At 52.3% G+C, this 14,523-nt stretch overlaps 1 protein-coding gene across 1 annotated transcript; it reads right to left on the reverse strand.

Annotated features, from left to right (window-relative positions):
- Positions 1 to 3: 3 nt before the first annotated feature.
- On the reverse strand, positions 4 to 14,321 carry TGME49_234280 (AMP deaminase). Its single transcript, XM_018780394.1, has 16 exons — positions 13,188 to 14,321; positions 12,176 to 12,415; positions 11,268 to 11,462; positions 10,530 to 10,659; positions 9,760 to 9,955; positions 9,097 to 9,341; positions 8,410 to 8,593; positions 7,474 to 7,606; positions 6,626 to 6,822; positions 5,868 to 6,046; positions 5,416 to 5,534; positions 4,473 to 4,534; positions 3,998 to 4,111; positions 3,013 to 3,689; positions 2,410 to 2,586; positions 4 to 2,150 (listed from the first exon to the last, which is right to left on the reverse strand). The coding sequence occupies exons 1-16, from the start codon at positions 13,572 to 13,574 to the stop codon at positions 1,894 to 1,896; spliced, it is 3,492 nt and encodes a 1,163-aa protein (XP_018635861.1). The 5' UTR covers positions 13,575 to 14,321; the 3' UTR covers positions 4 to 1,893.
- Between the last annotated feature and the right edge of the window lie 202 nt (positions 14,322 to 14,523).

A 14,523-nucleotide genomic window follows, 5' to 3' on the forward strand; every position in this document is an offset into this window, starting at 1 on the left:
TCAGCTTTGCGAAGGCCTACGAAGCATGATTTGTGGGATCTGCGGAAAGTGACGATGCTAGAACATCAGATGGTTTGAGTTCTGTATTGGACCGGTCAGCGAATCAGTGTTAGGTCAGACGTTCTGGAACAACCTGTGGGTCTTCGCGATCCCCCAACGAGCGTGTCTGCCGCGAGGGCGGAAACATTTCCTGGCATGCACAACAGACTCGAAAAGTATCGTAGGACTGGAATGCGAAACGCTACGGACATCCGACTGGAGACATGGATCCACGAGCACCAATGACAAAACCACGAGCATTTTTTGAGGGACTCAAGCCTCTTACATCACTGCGGATTGGCCGACGCACTCCCATCCCATTGCAACAGGCGACAGCGTACGTCGACAGACGACACAAGCCTCTCTGTGCATTCATGCCGCTGAAAATAAGCTTGTGCCTCTACACTTGCAAGCGCATACAGTAAAATGTAGATGCATGCAAATTGAACCTGAAGATAAAGCAAACCGCTCTCTCCGCTACCGGGCTGCCTCGACAGGCAAAGCGAATCAGCAACAGGCAGATGACAGTAGTCACAGGTGGGCGACATTGATAGAGAGAACTCGACACAAGCAGCGCGGTTTGCACCTGTCTCCGGTGAGAGAAGACAACGCGTTCTCGCCGCGTTGCATGCAAACATTGAACTTGGAGACACCCGCACACCCTTGGATTGTAGGGAATCGTAGAACGCGTGGATTCTTGTGGTCACGACTCCGAATCGAACACCGATTTGTCCAAAAGACTCCCCCCAGCCTCCGCAGACAGACGGCATTACACACGTACACAGATCACAGTTGAGCAGAAGTCAAAATCGGGAACGAGACGCAAACCTCCTCGTTGCCTCGAGTCATCTGTCTAACACAATTCGACTGGGCGCTGGAGCCGCACCTGAATATGCGTAGATATGGAGACACCCACAGACGTCCCCTGACACAGACACGCATGCAGCTCCGCATGCATGCAGCTGCTGGAAAGGAGAAAGGCAACCTTCTCGTTTGTCCCAGCATCAAGGTCTTTGGCCCACCTCGGCCTCTTCACACTGCAGACATGCAAAACAATCTGGTTACCGCGCAGGCGAAGTCTTGTGGCCACACACACGCAGACATGAAACGCCTGTGCACAAGAATGCAGTCAAAAAATTTTATATGCACAAATAATATACATATATACATAATATTATATATATAATTATATATATTTATATATATAATATTATATATATGATTATTTATATATATATATATATTATTATATATATAATTATATATTTATATATATATATATATATATACATATTTATATGTCACGTAATAAAACCGTTTCGGCTTGTCCTTCGATCCCTGTCGCAGACGCGATTCCCGCAGGGCATCGACGAGCAGCAATGCAAGCATGAAACGAATACAAGCGAGCAGATCCGAACCGCCGCGAACGGCGCAAAGGTAGAGGAGAAAGGAAGAGCGTTTTCCACGACGTCCGTTGTCCCTCTGAAGTCGCCACCTGCTTATTGATCACCAAGAGATACGGTACAGACGCACTGATGGGACAGCAGAGCAGGGGCCTCACTGCATTCTCCACCTGCTGTTCAAGTGCTGTCGTTCTGGTCTTCCAGGCAGGGAATTTGCAGTTCTTCCATCTTCTCCTCCTTCGATTTGCCCTCTGTCTTCTCCTCGTCTGGATGAGGCGGCTGCTCCCTGTCTCTTGTGCCTTGTCTCTTTTTTCTCTGGATTGCTGGGATGTCTGCGTCGTCTGTCGCAGGATTCCACCCCTGTCCTACACGTCTTCTCTCCCTCCTCTACTCTTTCTTCTCCGTTTCCTGCTTCCACTGCCCTCCTGCCTTCTTCCTCTCCGTTGACTCGTTATTTCGCTTCTTCTGTTTCCTTTTCGTTCTCGGATCTCTTTGCATCGTCTGGATCTCCTTCGCTGTCTCCCCGTCTCTCCTCGTCGCCTTCAGCCGTGCTGTTTGCGTACTCCCCCACAATGACGCTGCTTGCATGCGAAAGTTGCTGCTGCAGCAGAGGAGAGGTGAGAAGCTGCAGGAGCCCAGCTCCACTTCTTCTTCTCCCGTCGCTCTCGTCCATGCTGGCTCGGCGCAGAGTTCGTCCTGTGCCCGATCCTAAGGAACGAAGAACAAGATCGGAAGCGCCCATCAACCGTCTTCAGACTCCGAGGAGTTCCGACCTTTCTTTTTCGCTCTGGCGGCAAACGGTGCTCGGCACAAAATCGCGCACGGGACAGAGATGCCAGAGTTAAAGAGCTAATAACCGAGAAATAAACGCAGACGACCGAGATCACAGAGCGAACTGCGAGAACAGGGATAACGGAGGCGACAGACGAACGAGTGCAGGAGAAAGGCAAACTTGCCAGACAGCTACCTGAGAGCAAGGCAGGACTTCGCTGACTCGTCAACGCCACCTTCAAAACGCCCATGTCCACATTTTCTTCTCGCGCTTCCAAGTGTGTGTATGCATCCAGCGTCTGAAGAGCCTCTCGAGACGGTCCGTCCAGAACTTCGAACGACTCCGAGCGAGGCATTGGCGAAGACACCCCACCTGAAAAAAGGAAAAGAAGAAACCAAAGCACGCAAGTGCAACGAGGGAAAGCGCGAAAGAGCGAAGCGAGAGGGGAAAAAAGCAGAATAAAGAAACAGAGGCGACGGAAATAACTCGAGAAAGCGGGGAGAGAGAGTGAGGATAAGGGCCGTAGGCGACAAGATGTAGGAAAAAACGCAAAGATGGACAAGAAGCGAAGAGGCGAAAGAAACAAGACGTAGGCTCATCGAGAAGAGACAAAAACGAACGGAGAGAATGCGCCACTTCGACGACCAGAGAAAAAAGAAAGCGATTCTTGCACACATCCACGTATCACAAGAGCCGTGGTTTCTGGACAAACGCGAATGGGAACGCATGCATGTCAGAGACTAAGTCGCCGACGTCGTCGAGCAGCGCCTCGCTCGTCTCTGCACCTTTCTCGCTCACCTGGAATTTCCCCCAAATCCATCACTGCACTTTCCTCGGCGACCTCCAACAGCTTCTTCATCGCGGCGTCGCGCAAGAGCAGCGGCCGCATGCGAGGCGAAGTCTGGGTGCCGGGGGACTCGGAATCTGACCCTGTCTTCGGACTCCGGAGCCCCAACCGCGCCTTCTTCTCGCCGTCTTTCTCTGTTCCCTCTGCGCTGTCTGGCGGCGAAACCGTGATGCTGTGCGACGCATGCAGTTCCTCCTGCTCTCTGTCAAACACCAAGGAAGCTCGCGTCGTCTTCTCCGTCGCCCCGTTGTCCCCTCCCCCGGCCCCTGTCTCCCCACACCTTCCCGTGCTCGCCTCTCTCTCGTGTCTTCCGTCCTTCGCTGTCGCCTTTCCTCCCTTGGTTTCTCCCTTGGTTTCTGCCTTGGTTTCTCTCTCTGCGGCTCTGAAGTTCTCAGGCGCGGCGACTCTCAGGACTTGGGCAGGCTCGTCGGCTTCGTTGCCCGGTTCGAACGCGTCTTCGAAAGCTGCGAACGTCGGTTCACTTTTTTCCGGCAGCAGAGCGGACCGCGGCGAGACAGACGGCGGACAAGTCGCAGGATGGACTGCTGGCGAGAACGGGCGGGAGAGAGCGATGCGAAGCGCCAGTACATCGTGCATGTAACTCAGCTCTTCGCGCAGGGCGTCTTCCCTGAAAAGGAAGGCACTCGCTCGAAACTCCGCGGCCTCGGCAACAAGGAACGAAAAACCGCGCGAGTCGGCAAGAACGGACAGCGACTCGAGAAGCACTCGCCAAAATGCAAGGCAGGACCGGCGGCAGGGAAGGAGGCGCGGGCAAAAGCCGAGAAGACAAAGACAAGAAAGGGAAAGAGAAGAAAGAGGGGGAGAAACAAAGGGAGAAAGCGAAACGCCATGCATGTCCCGCACAACTCGCAGGAAACACGAAGTCTTTTGCGAGCTCCCAGAAACCACAGTCACGGCATCACCTGTCCTTCTCACCTGTACTGAAGGCGAATGTTGCTGACGTTCGTCTGACGCATGCAGTTCCCTCGGCGTCCTCCAAGCTTGTATTTCGGGCCGAGCCAGTGTCGCTTGAACTCGGCTTCGAATCCACTGAAAGAAAAGCAGCAACGAAGCGAAAAGGCGAGCAAAAAGGACGCTGAAAAGCAGAGGAAAGGCAACGCCCCCGAGCTGGTGGCCAGGGACTGGTAAACGCGCCGCGTACAAGCAGTCTGCGAGTGATGCTGCGGCTCTCGTGAGAACATAGGAACGAGAGAAAGCCGTAGATCACCGAGTTGAACGGAAAGGCCCGGCAGACGCCAACCTCAAAATCTGTTTCTTCGCAAGCATCCGAGCTGGAGCTTTCGATCGCAGCTTAGAAAAACAAAGTCTCGTTCACGAAGTCGTTCCCGCGAGGCAGAGCGAAAGCGCCACAGCCGTTACGGCTGCTGTCCCCTCTCGAGTGCAACCTTACCTCTGCAGCACAGAGTTTCGCGCCAACTCGCAAAGGTCGACCGGAGACAGCTTCCATGTGTGCTGGAAAAAACCGACGCCGAGACACACAACCGGTCTTCCTGTTGCTCTCTTTCTCGCTTTCACCTGCTGTCTTTGTTTTTCGTTTTCCCCGCATTCCTTGACGCCAGAAATACCAGACTGTGAGTAGGTATGGGTACAAGGCGAGCGCCGGTTGTCCTTCACCGCTCTCGACGCTGCTACTACACCGCTGTCGGTGCGGGGGGGGGGGGGAAGAACAGTCGTTCTGTTTGCTTCACGATCGACAGGTGTGTCTTCTAAAAGCATCAGAAGCAACCTAGGACCTTTTGAGAGCAAGCGAATTCGTCACAGCCCCCGCAGAGCTCAGCACCCCCACAGCTTGTGTCTTCCCTGAGAAGGCAGAGCAAGGAAGACGAAGCCGTCGACGCTGGCGGCTCTGCAACAGAACACTGAGGACGAGTTCCTCCATCGGTCCGCGAGCTCAGGGTGTGGCGGGAGAGCGAAGAATACGTCCAAAGATGCGTGTAAAACTCTTGAGGAAAGAGCACCAACCGGCGATCCAGTGTCGCGACGCTCTCCCGCCGCAGTCGTCTACAGTCACAAGGGTGGGGCGGTCTTGAGCCAGTGTGCAGAGACTGATAAATCGTTCAGGGATGACATGAAGCGACGCGACGGACCACCGGACTGTGCTCGTGGATTGCGAGGCATGAGCCCGCAGAGAGTCGAGAGCGATCCACGTTGCCTGCGAGCTCTGGAGACCGCTGGCTCGACCGTGAAGGTCGTGAGGAGGACGCTTACACGAAGGAGGCACTTGAAGACGCCGACAGCGGTCACTCACATAACGCATATCAGTGCATAGGTAACTAAATAAATACATATGCAAATGCACGTTGACTCTGATTTGGATGCGTCAGTGGTCTTACAGCTGCCACCGAGTACTCCTCCAGCAGAGGTTCGTCTGTGAAGTGGAACATGAGCGGGTCGTCTGTTGAAATCGATACGTTGAGTCCAATCTTGAAGAAGCTGCAGAGAGGATTCTTCGCTGCACAGACATCGAAACAGACAGCTTCAGCGCGTCAGGCCGAGAGCGAGAGAGCATGACTGAAGAGGAGCCGCTTGGCAAACCTTCAGTGTATCCGTGAAACTTGCGAGCACACAAAAACGTGGAGAAGAAAAAAAAACGAAAAAAACGCGGGTCTCCCTGTTGAAAAAAGAGTTGAACAGCGAGAGGTTGTTGATCTGGGCAGACGCCATGAACGCCGCAAGACCGCAGAGAAACGAAGTGTGGAGCCCCCGCTTGCGTTCTGGGCCTGGCCAGGCTTTCCTGTTTTTCCCTTCCTCGCTTCTTGACTTATCCTCAACGGTTCGGACTTACCGATGTCCATAAAGAGCGCATTGTTGCTGAGAGGCGAGACGGCAAGTCCGATTTGCGCGAGATAGAACAGGTACTGAAGAACAGGGCATTTCTTCAACATGATGCCGTGGTTTATCGCATCCGCCAGCAGAAACATCGTCGCTAGATGACTCACGCTGCCCGCCTCTCCACAGTGAGGCCTGAAACAACGCAGGCAGTTGCCGTCTAAAGTGCTTCGAACAGAGGGCACCAAGAGAGTGAAACAGATTTATACGAAGTCCGATTTGCGGAGGCGAAATCCAAAAGTAAAGTCGAGCCAAGTTTCGATGCGTCAAGCACGGTTAAAGCTTCTCAGGAACGACCCCCCGACCTCGCGAGAGCACACAAAACCCACAGAAGAGAGCGTCTCAGAGACAGAAAGGCTCTGTTCTTCTCATCGAATCGCGCAGCGAACACTGTCACACTCGTCTTGATTGCAGGCTCTCTCTCCTTTCTCTCCTTCTGTTGTTCGTCCCAGATATAACTTTCCTCCATCTTCTCCATCTCCCTCTGCGGTCTCTATGCATTGCACCTCTCTTCTCCTCTTCTGTTCCCTTGTTCGAGCTCCACGTTTTCCTACTTCTTCTCCCTCTTCTTCTCCCTCTTGTTCCCCCGCATCTTCTCTGTCTTCTGCGCTCCCTCGTGTGCTCGCTCTCGCTCCGCGTTTTGGCGCTCCTCTCCGTTCCTTCGACGGCTTTTTCTCTCGTTCGTCCGCGTCGCCTCCTTCTCTGTGCGCTCACCTGAACGCGAGGGCGCGCAGGCCCCGCGCCACCATGAACTCGTTGAGCGCGCGAATGTTCGCGTACATGTAGTACCCCCAGTAGCTGTACGGCGGATTGTTTTCGCCTGTCCACTCTGCCGGCTTGGGGAGCTCGCCGCCCTCCATCGTGTACTTGGAGGCGTAGGACTCGTCGTCCACGCTGTCCCAGCCTACGAGCTGCACAAGACGCGAAGCAGCGAGAACCGCGGCACCGGCACACATGCACAGCGCGCTGGCCCAGACGCGAGACAAGCAGCAACGCGTCTGCTTGGCCAGGCTTGTGCCCTCGTCCACCTCTCAACGCCTCCCGAGAGCGGCAGACGCCGACAAAAAAGCGACGCTGGGACTCCAGCGAGCGAGAGAACAACTGCGGCGAGGGCGGACACTGGCAGCTCGCGGCCGAGGAGAGGGCAGACGGAGAGATTCACGACAAAGACGCGCTGAAAAGCGGCTCATGCACCCTAAAAACCTTGTGTCTCTCCTGCGAATGAGGAGCTTCGAACCTCGAGCCGAGTTGGAAGTGCGAGAGAAAGAAGGAAAGCCATCAAGTACCTCTGAGTCACGCACGAGGTCTTCGAAAAGGAAAAGAGGCGCTCACTCAACGGCTGCGCAGGGCAAGAAACGCTTTCCTCCGACCCCGCGGGAGAGGACGCGAGCGGAATAAGGGGTCGATCGAGGAAGAGAAAACGAAAGAACTGATCGAAAACGAAGCGCGACTGAGAAGGCGTCGACGGCAGGCGAGACAGAGGAAGGACAAAACAGAGGAGAGAAAGAGAACGAACTGCCAGATGTCGAAAAGAGGGCAGGCGTAGCAGGCGTAGCACCCACCATGTGAAGGAAAGTGAAGACTTCAGGATGTTCTTCTGGGTTCCGCACTGCGTCGTAGAGAGGTTCGAAAATGTTTTCAAGGAGTTCTCCAAAACTGCGGATCATGCCGAGGCGTCGATACACGTGGTACAGCCTGACGGAGGAAAGAGAGAAACGGAAAGAAGAGACAGAGAGCGCTGGAAATCGAGAGAAACAGCACACAGGAGAGGAGGCGCGAAACGAACAAGAGCCGCGACGCCTGGTCTCACCACCGTTTCGGGGAGTCCCCTGCGACTTGTTCAAGATTCGTCCAGAAAACGCGGGGACTGCTGAGCGTGTGAACAGAGTGTGCCGCTGAACTGTGCGGTGCTGCGCGACAAAGCAACTCAGGGCAGAAGTTCCGAGAGAAAACGGCGACGCATTCCAGTCCGAGTGACCGGAAAGCCGCCGTCGTTGCTTCGCCCCTGGGAGCTCGCCTTCCTTCTCTCTTTACGCGAACGAACAGTCCACTTGAGAAGGTTGAGACGGCGACGGAGAGAGCACAGGAGCGGTTGGTGAAGTTGATCTGTCTCCCAAGTGGACACTGAAAGGAACGTCGGCGCGAGACTTGAATAGGCAACTGTGTGTGCGTCTCGAGAAACCGGGGACTCAACGCCCTTCTATCGATGCGTCAAGTCGAAGTCAAAGAACGACGAAGGTGCACAGCGACGCGACCTCCGGCCATGAAACAGTGCATGTTAGTTGAACTGCCTACAGTCCAAAGGCCCTCTCTCGCAAGTTCTTCAGAGCGCGTTTTTGAAGTTGCCTCTCCACTCCGGTCGTTCCTCCGAACCTTCCGAAACAGTCTCTCTTCCAAATACAGAGATGATGAAAGCAGTCCCCCCTCGCCGGAGTTCTCTCTGTCGCGTCCGCCGGTCGCCCCTGTTCTGTTTTGTCCTCGTTTCTGTTCCTCCTTACCGTGGAACTTGAACCATCCACCGGACTCGCTTCGACGAGAGTTTATTCTTGACAACCCACTTTGCGAGTTTCGTCCACTCGTCTCGCGAGCGTCCGTAAATCGACAGGCGCCACTCAACGTGTTGGTACTTCCTTTCTTCCAGATCGGAAATAACTTCGCGCGTTATCTCCGCAAGAAAGCGCCCTAACGCGCAAACAACGTGAGGCAACGCGAAGCGCAAAAACGCGCAGCTCCACAACTATGCCTCTGAGCTCTCTGCAGCGAACAACGCGTCTCGTCACACCCTTGCATGCACGGATCTGCACCCTCGTATTCGCACATCTGATCTAAAGCCTCTGTCGCACCCTACACGAAAAACGTCTCCCCACGCAAATGTACATGTAAACAAGAATATATACCTATATACATTTACATAGATACATTTACATAGATACATTTACATATATACATTTACATAGATACATACATATATACATACATATATACATACATATGTGCATATATATATATATATACATGTATGTGTATATATGTATATATATATATATATATGTAGACATCGGCACTGTACTCTAAAGGGAGAAGAGTACGCAGACGGAGAGGAGCTGCGCATGCGTCATGCTCGACATCAGCATATGTCGCTGTGCTATGGGATGCGTGTCTGTAGCTCTCTGCGCCTGCGTTACCTTCGATGTAGTTGTCGGTTTTCAAGAAGACGTCGCGCAACGTTTTCTGGCCAAATGGGTTGTATTTCTGGTTGAAGAGGTCAAACCGCTGAAAGCAGCTTCCAAGTGCATGCACATTCAAGTGATCGATACTCGCGTCGTGAGCGCCAATTCCGACTTCTGTGTGAAACAGCTCCATCAGCGTCTGCTCGTTGCCGTCGCGAGTCTTCGCCACCACCGTCTCCGGTTCTGTCCTGTACTTTTTTCTTTCCAGGGCACAGGAACGAACAAGAGAAAAACAACGAAACGCGTCAACTCTGCGAGGGAACCAAAAAGTAAGACACACTCCCTGACCGTCGGCGCGGACCTGCCTGCTCGGCCAGACAACGACCACAATCCCTGCGCATGGATACACAGATGCACCCACATGCAGTCTTGCATGCATAGATATACATATATATATATATATATATATATATGTATATATATATATGTATATGTATTGTATATATGTATATATGTATATATATTGTATATATATATATATATATATGTATATATGTGCAGATGCATAAATAGACGTCGTTGTCTATGTGAATACTGTTGAGAAAATGGAGTAGGGCAATGGACGAAGGAAGAGACTGGAAGGCTGCGCGGGCGCCTGCGCAGAAGCTTTCGACGCACCGGATGAATCGCAGGAGATGTTTCTGCTGCATGCAGGCAGAGTGGTGGATGTGTGTGTCAACCTTTCGGACGTTGTAGAAGTCCCGGTGGAAGTTGCACTTTGTCTCCGTCACCTCCGCAGGCGAGTTGAACATCAGATGCAAGTTAAATTTCTCCTCCAGGTACTTGAGTCGCTTGTAACAGAAACTCTTGCAGGCTTAAGACACAACGGACGTACACCGAGAGACACAGACAAAACATCCAGATGTAAACAGATATCAATGTACACATGTAGATATGTGCATCCATCTGTAGGTTTGAATCCCTGGACGAAATACGCCAGGCTCGAACCAAGCAGACACGGAGAGGTTGAGCAACTTCACCGCCTGTTCCTCACAACCTCTTAAGCTTGCGAAGACGCAAAGATCCACACATGCACATTGATATCCAAAGATACGCAGACTTGCATTTGAGTAGAAACAACGCCCATGCGTATACACACCTGCATACATACATCCACGCATAGAGCTCTACATCTACGCCGGAATGTATTCCAGAACATATGCATATATATATATATATATACATATACATATATATATATATATATATATCCAGATCTATATGGAGGGGAACTGATGCACAGCTACGCAGAGAACACTGAGAGAGGCCTCGTTCCGCGGGATCTGCGTAGCACTGCGTGTCTGTGCATTTGTTTCTGAACGCCAGAGGTCACAAGTGCAAATCGCGCTTCCACTTCGGTGTGCAGGCGCCTGCGTCTCAGTTCTCACCGGGATTCTGGACTGCCGTCATGACGTCTTTCAAGCCTCGCAGAAACTGGTGGACGTCGGGGAGTGGATTCGCTTTCCAGAGGAGAGGCGCGTCCTTCGTGGCTACGTCGTTCGCCGGATCCCAGAACACCTGCAGTGCATGCATGCAAGAGACAGCCGAAAGAAAACAAGGCAGTCTATATATATATATATGTAAATGTAAATTGATCTATGGTTTCGTACACACACACACACAGACTTCAGTGGTAGGCGAAGAGAGATAGAAACCGACACAGAGGTAAATTTACATATATACATATATATATAAATATATATATATATATATATATATTTGCATAGATATTTGAATGTACAGATGTAGATACAGATATAGAACCATGAATGGACGCATAGATGAACGCATGCAGATATGGGGAGACTTAGGTGCAGATCTGGATAGCCACTAATCGCCAGGAAGACGAATGATGTAGAACGGAACCAAGGAGCTGAGATGGCGGTAGACGCCCAGATCCGCATCTGAAGATGCGCTGAGGAATCCAGGCACTACAGAGGCACGCGTCGATAAAGACGAAGCCGTCAACACAGAGAGCTGTCTTTATGCAGAGAGGGTCCTGGGTCTATCTCCCCGCATCGACGCATACACGAAGTTGGAAAGAGTCTGCAAGCTTTGTTACGCAAAACTCAGCCAGTTGGCCTGAGCGAAGAGAAACTTCTTCGCGCGCTTCGTTGGCGGCTCACCTGGTAGACACCATGGTGCATTTTATAGACGGCATTGCAGGGAGGTTTGAGGGGGATGTTAAACGGGTCATACATAGGCTCTTTCGTTCGGAATTTATTTTTCTCTTCTTCCGACAAAGGTCGGACTCCCGGCGACGGTGGCTCCTCGTATGCTCTCGCCCAGAACTGGCGAAGCTGCAAAAGATGCGCTAAAAACTGTAACGCAGAACACAAAAGACAGGCGCTGCGTTCGACAGACAACTCGCGAGCGAATGGCGAGGACACAAAAACTAGGCAGCAGCGAGGACCGTGCAAAGGACGCGAAGCGAAGAAAATCTCTGCAAGAGCCGCGTTTCGAGCAAGCAGCTTCTCGACTCGGCAATGCACAAAAAACGGAGAGATCCGAGGAAAAGCGAAAAAAAGAAACACGCGTCGGTGAGCGTCTAGCACTGCAGTGTACATACAGCCAAAGTATAGGTACGCATTTGCTAAATAGATATTTACTGCATGCATCTACCTGCACCGCGCGCCGGAGCAGCACCGTGAAACTCACTTGCGCTGTTGAAAGAAAAGTCGGCAAAAGCGTCTTCTATCGACTCTCTCAATCATTTGTTCGAGGCCTCACGCTCTACACAGAGATGTATGGGTGTTCAAACAGACTTTCACTCATGTGCATGCACTTACCTACACTTTCTCACACAAACGCATGTACGCCTTCTCATCGCATGCTTTTCTCTCTCTTCGATGCATCGATGTTGTCCAAACATACATATACAAATATATATATATATACATATATATACACCTATATACACCTATATATATATATATACTATATATATATATATAGTATCCATGGTTTAAGAGTACACATGTATTCAAGCATATGTATTTGTACATGTCATTTTACTCTGATTTCTTTTTCTCACCCGAACGGCCTCAACGCTTTCATCGCAGACACTGCTCGCGACTGCGAGGTCTTTGCTCGGGACCATTCTGACATAACCGACGGCTGCGGCGGCAGGTGAGAAGGGTGAAGGCGCAGAGAGACTCGGCGAGGCGAGACGCGCGGGGGCAGCGGCGGCTGCGCTTCCAGCCTTCGCAGGGACAGACGGCAACTTTTCCATGTACGTCACAGTGCCTGCGTCTTTGTGGTTCAAGCTGAGGAGCTGCAGCAGTGAGAGATAAAGCGGCGAAGGAAAGGTGAAGAAAAGGAGAGACAAAGCCGAAAGCGAGTTGAAGACAAGCAACTCTCACGCAGGAGGGGCAAAGGAAGCTGCGCGCGTCTCCGACAGACGAACGAAATTTCTGGAAAGTGAGGAGCAACATGAACCTACGAAGCGAGACACCGAGAGACAGCGAGAGTCAGCGAGAGTCAGCGAGAAGGGCAGAGGAAGAAAAGCAGAGAGAGATGAACACAGAGAGGACTCGGCAGAAAAGCACAGAGGGAGAGAAAGAGAGGCGACAGAGACAGAGAGAGAATCTCGAGAGGCAAGAACCGACACAACCTGGGGGGGACGTTCGACGGAACCGCGGAGAGCCGAGAGAGAGAACAGAGGCGGAAAGTGAAGATTACCAGACGACAGGAAGGTTGGAAGTGAGAAAAGAGAAGCAGAGGGAAGCAGAAACCGGCAACAAGAGAAACGAAGACATCAGCTGGCGACGGAGAAGACGGCATTTCGAACGTCACGTTCAGTGGATTTTCGCAATACCGTCCACACATTCTCCCTCCAGAAAGGACCCTGCGCGTTTTCTTCAACATATCTTTTTCGACAGCGTTTCTCCGACACCGCGTCTAAACAAGTTGACACCCTGACGCCTCTGAAGCGCTTTCTGCAGCAGTTCGTCTCTGTACGTTTCCTGCCCTCTTCTCCACTGCCCGTTCTCCAGTGGTTCTTCTGGGAGCATGTTGGGGGAACATGTTTCTGCTTTGCCTTTCACCTGCTTAAACATGTAGCTCCATCCAACTTGTTCTTCGTCGTCTTCATCGGGGACGGGGGGAGGGATGTCACTTTGTTGCTCTCCATTCAACACCGTTTCGTTCTGCGCGACGAACCGAGCAGTTCGTCTCTCTTCTTCTCCGACGGAGAGGGTCGAGCCTGCAGCTGAGAACGCAGGAGAGAAAAGACTCTCTGCCTCCTCAGCGCGCTCACGCACATGCAGCGCAGCCGAGGATGGACGCGAGAGGCTCGCTACGCTTGTCTCCACAGACGACGAGAGACTTCCTTCGCCAGCCTCTTTTCGCGTTCCTCGACTCGGCAGAGAAGAATCTCCAAGCGAGGAACAAGCACAGCTGTCGCCGCGGTCCTCCACCCTGTGAAGCGGCATCTCGGAGCGAAAGCGGCAGAAGAAAAGCAAGAAGAAGGCAGAAAGGAAAAGGGATAGAGGGGGGAAGGAGACAGAGGAGAGGAAGCAAGGATCTGGAGAAGAGGAAGAGGGAGAAAGATCGAGGTCGGATGAGAAACGGAGGAGCTGCAAGGGCAAGACGCGCCTGCTCGCATAGGAGGAGGCAAAGGAGAAGACTGCGCCTGTTTCTTTGCGGGTGGAAGGCGTCAGCAACGAGAGAGGCGGAGAGAGAAGCAGACGCGGTTGCGTCGAAAGAGATGAGCCGGAAAGAGAAGAAACTGGGGAGAAGGAGAAACGAAGCCGCCGCCGTTGACGAAGAAACGACACCGACAGGGTGAGTATAGCGTCCGTTTGATACTTTCTGAGAAAAGAGCGGTCAAGAATGCGAGGAGACGAGAGAGAGTTGCCCGATTCCGCGCAGCAGCGAAGAATCGCCTTTCAAAGTACGACCGGTTTATTCCAACAGGAAGTCGGCATCTGAATAATGCGCGGCCGAGCAGCAACTTCGAAGCGCAGGAAAGCGGCTCCTCGTCTGTCAAAGCAAGAGAAAGAAAAGCTTCTTCACTTTCCCGCTGCCGGAAGAAAACGCATGTCTCCTCTTCTACCGGCCTGAGTCTCCGCGCTTCTTTCGCCTTCGTCGCCGGCTGTCGCACAATACCCGGTGGACCTAGGACTCCAGAGAAAGCCTGAAGAAAGCTGCAGGAAAGAAGCGAACTTCGAGACAGGCAGAGAAAACGACGACTTTTTGAGAAAGACGAGGCATGCGACTTTTCTCCCGTCTACGAAGCGCGGTGCAACGCCCGCCCGCGAACATGCGGTGCGTGTACACAGCAAAATTGATTGGATTTTTTCGTCTCTGCCCCTGTATTTCTGAGGCTTTTCCTTTTCCAACGAGGGTGGTCTCGACGTCTTGCGTTCTCCTGCCGCGGAC

The sequence above is a fragment of the Toxoplasma gondii genome, chromosome X, assembly GCF_000006565.2.
Source record: "Toxoplasma gondii ME49 chromosome X, whole genome shotgun sequence".
NCBI classification, from domain to species: Eukaryota; Apicomplexa; class Conoidasida; order Eucoccidiorida; family Sarcocystidae; genus Toxoplasma; species Toxoplasma gondii.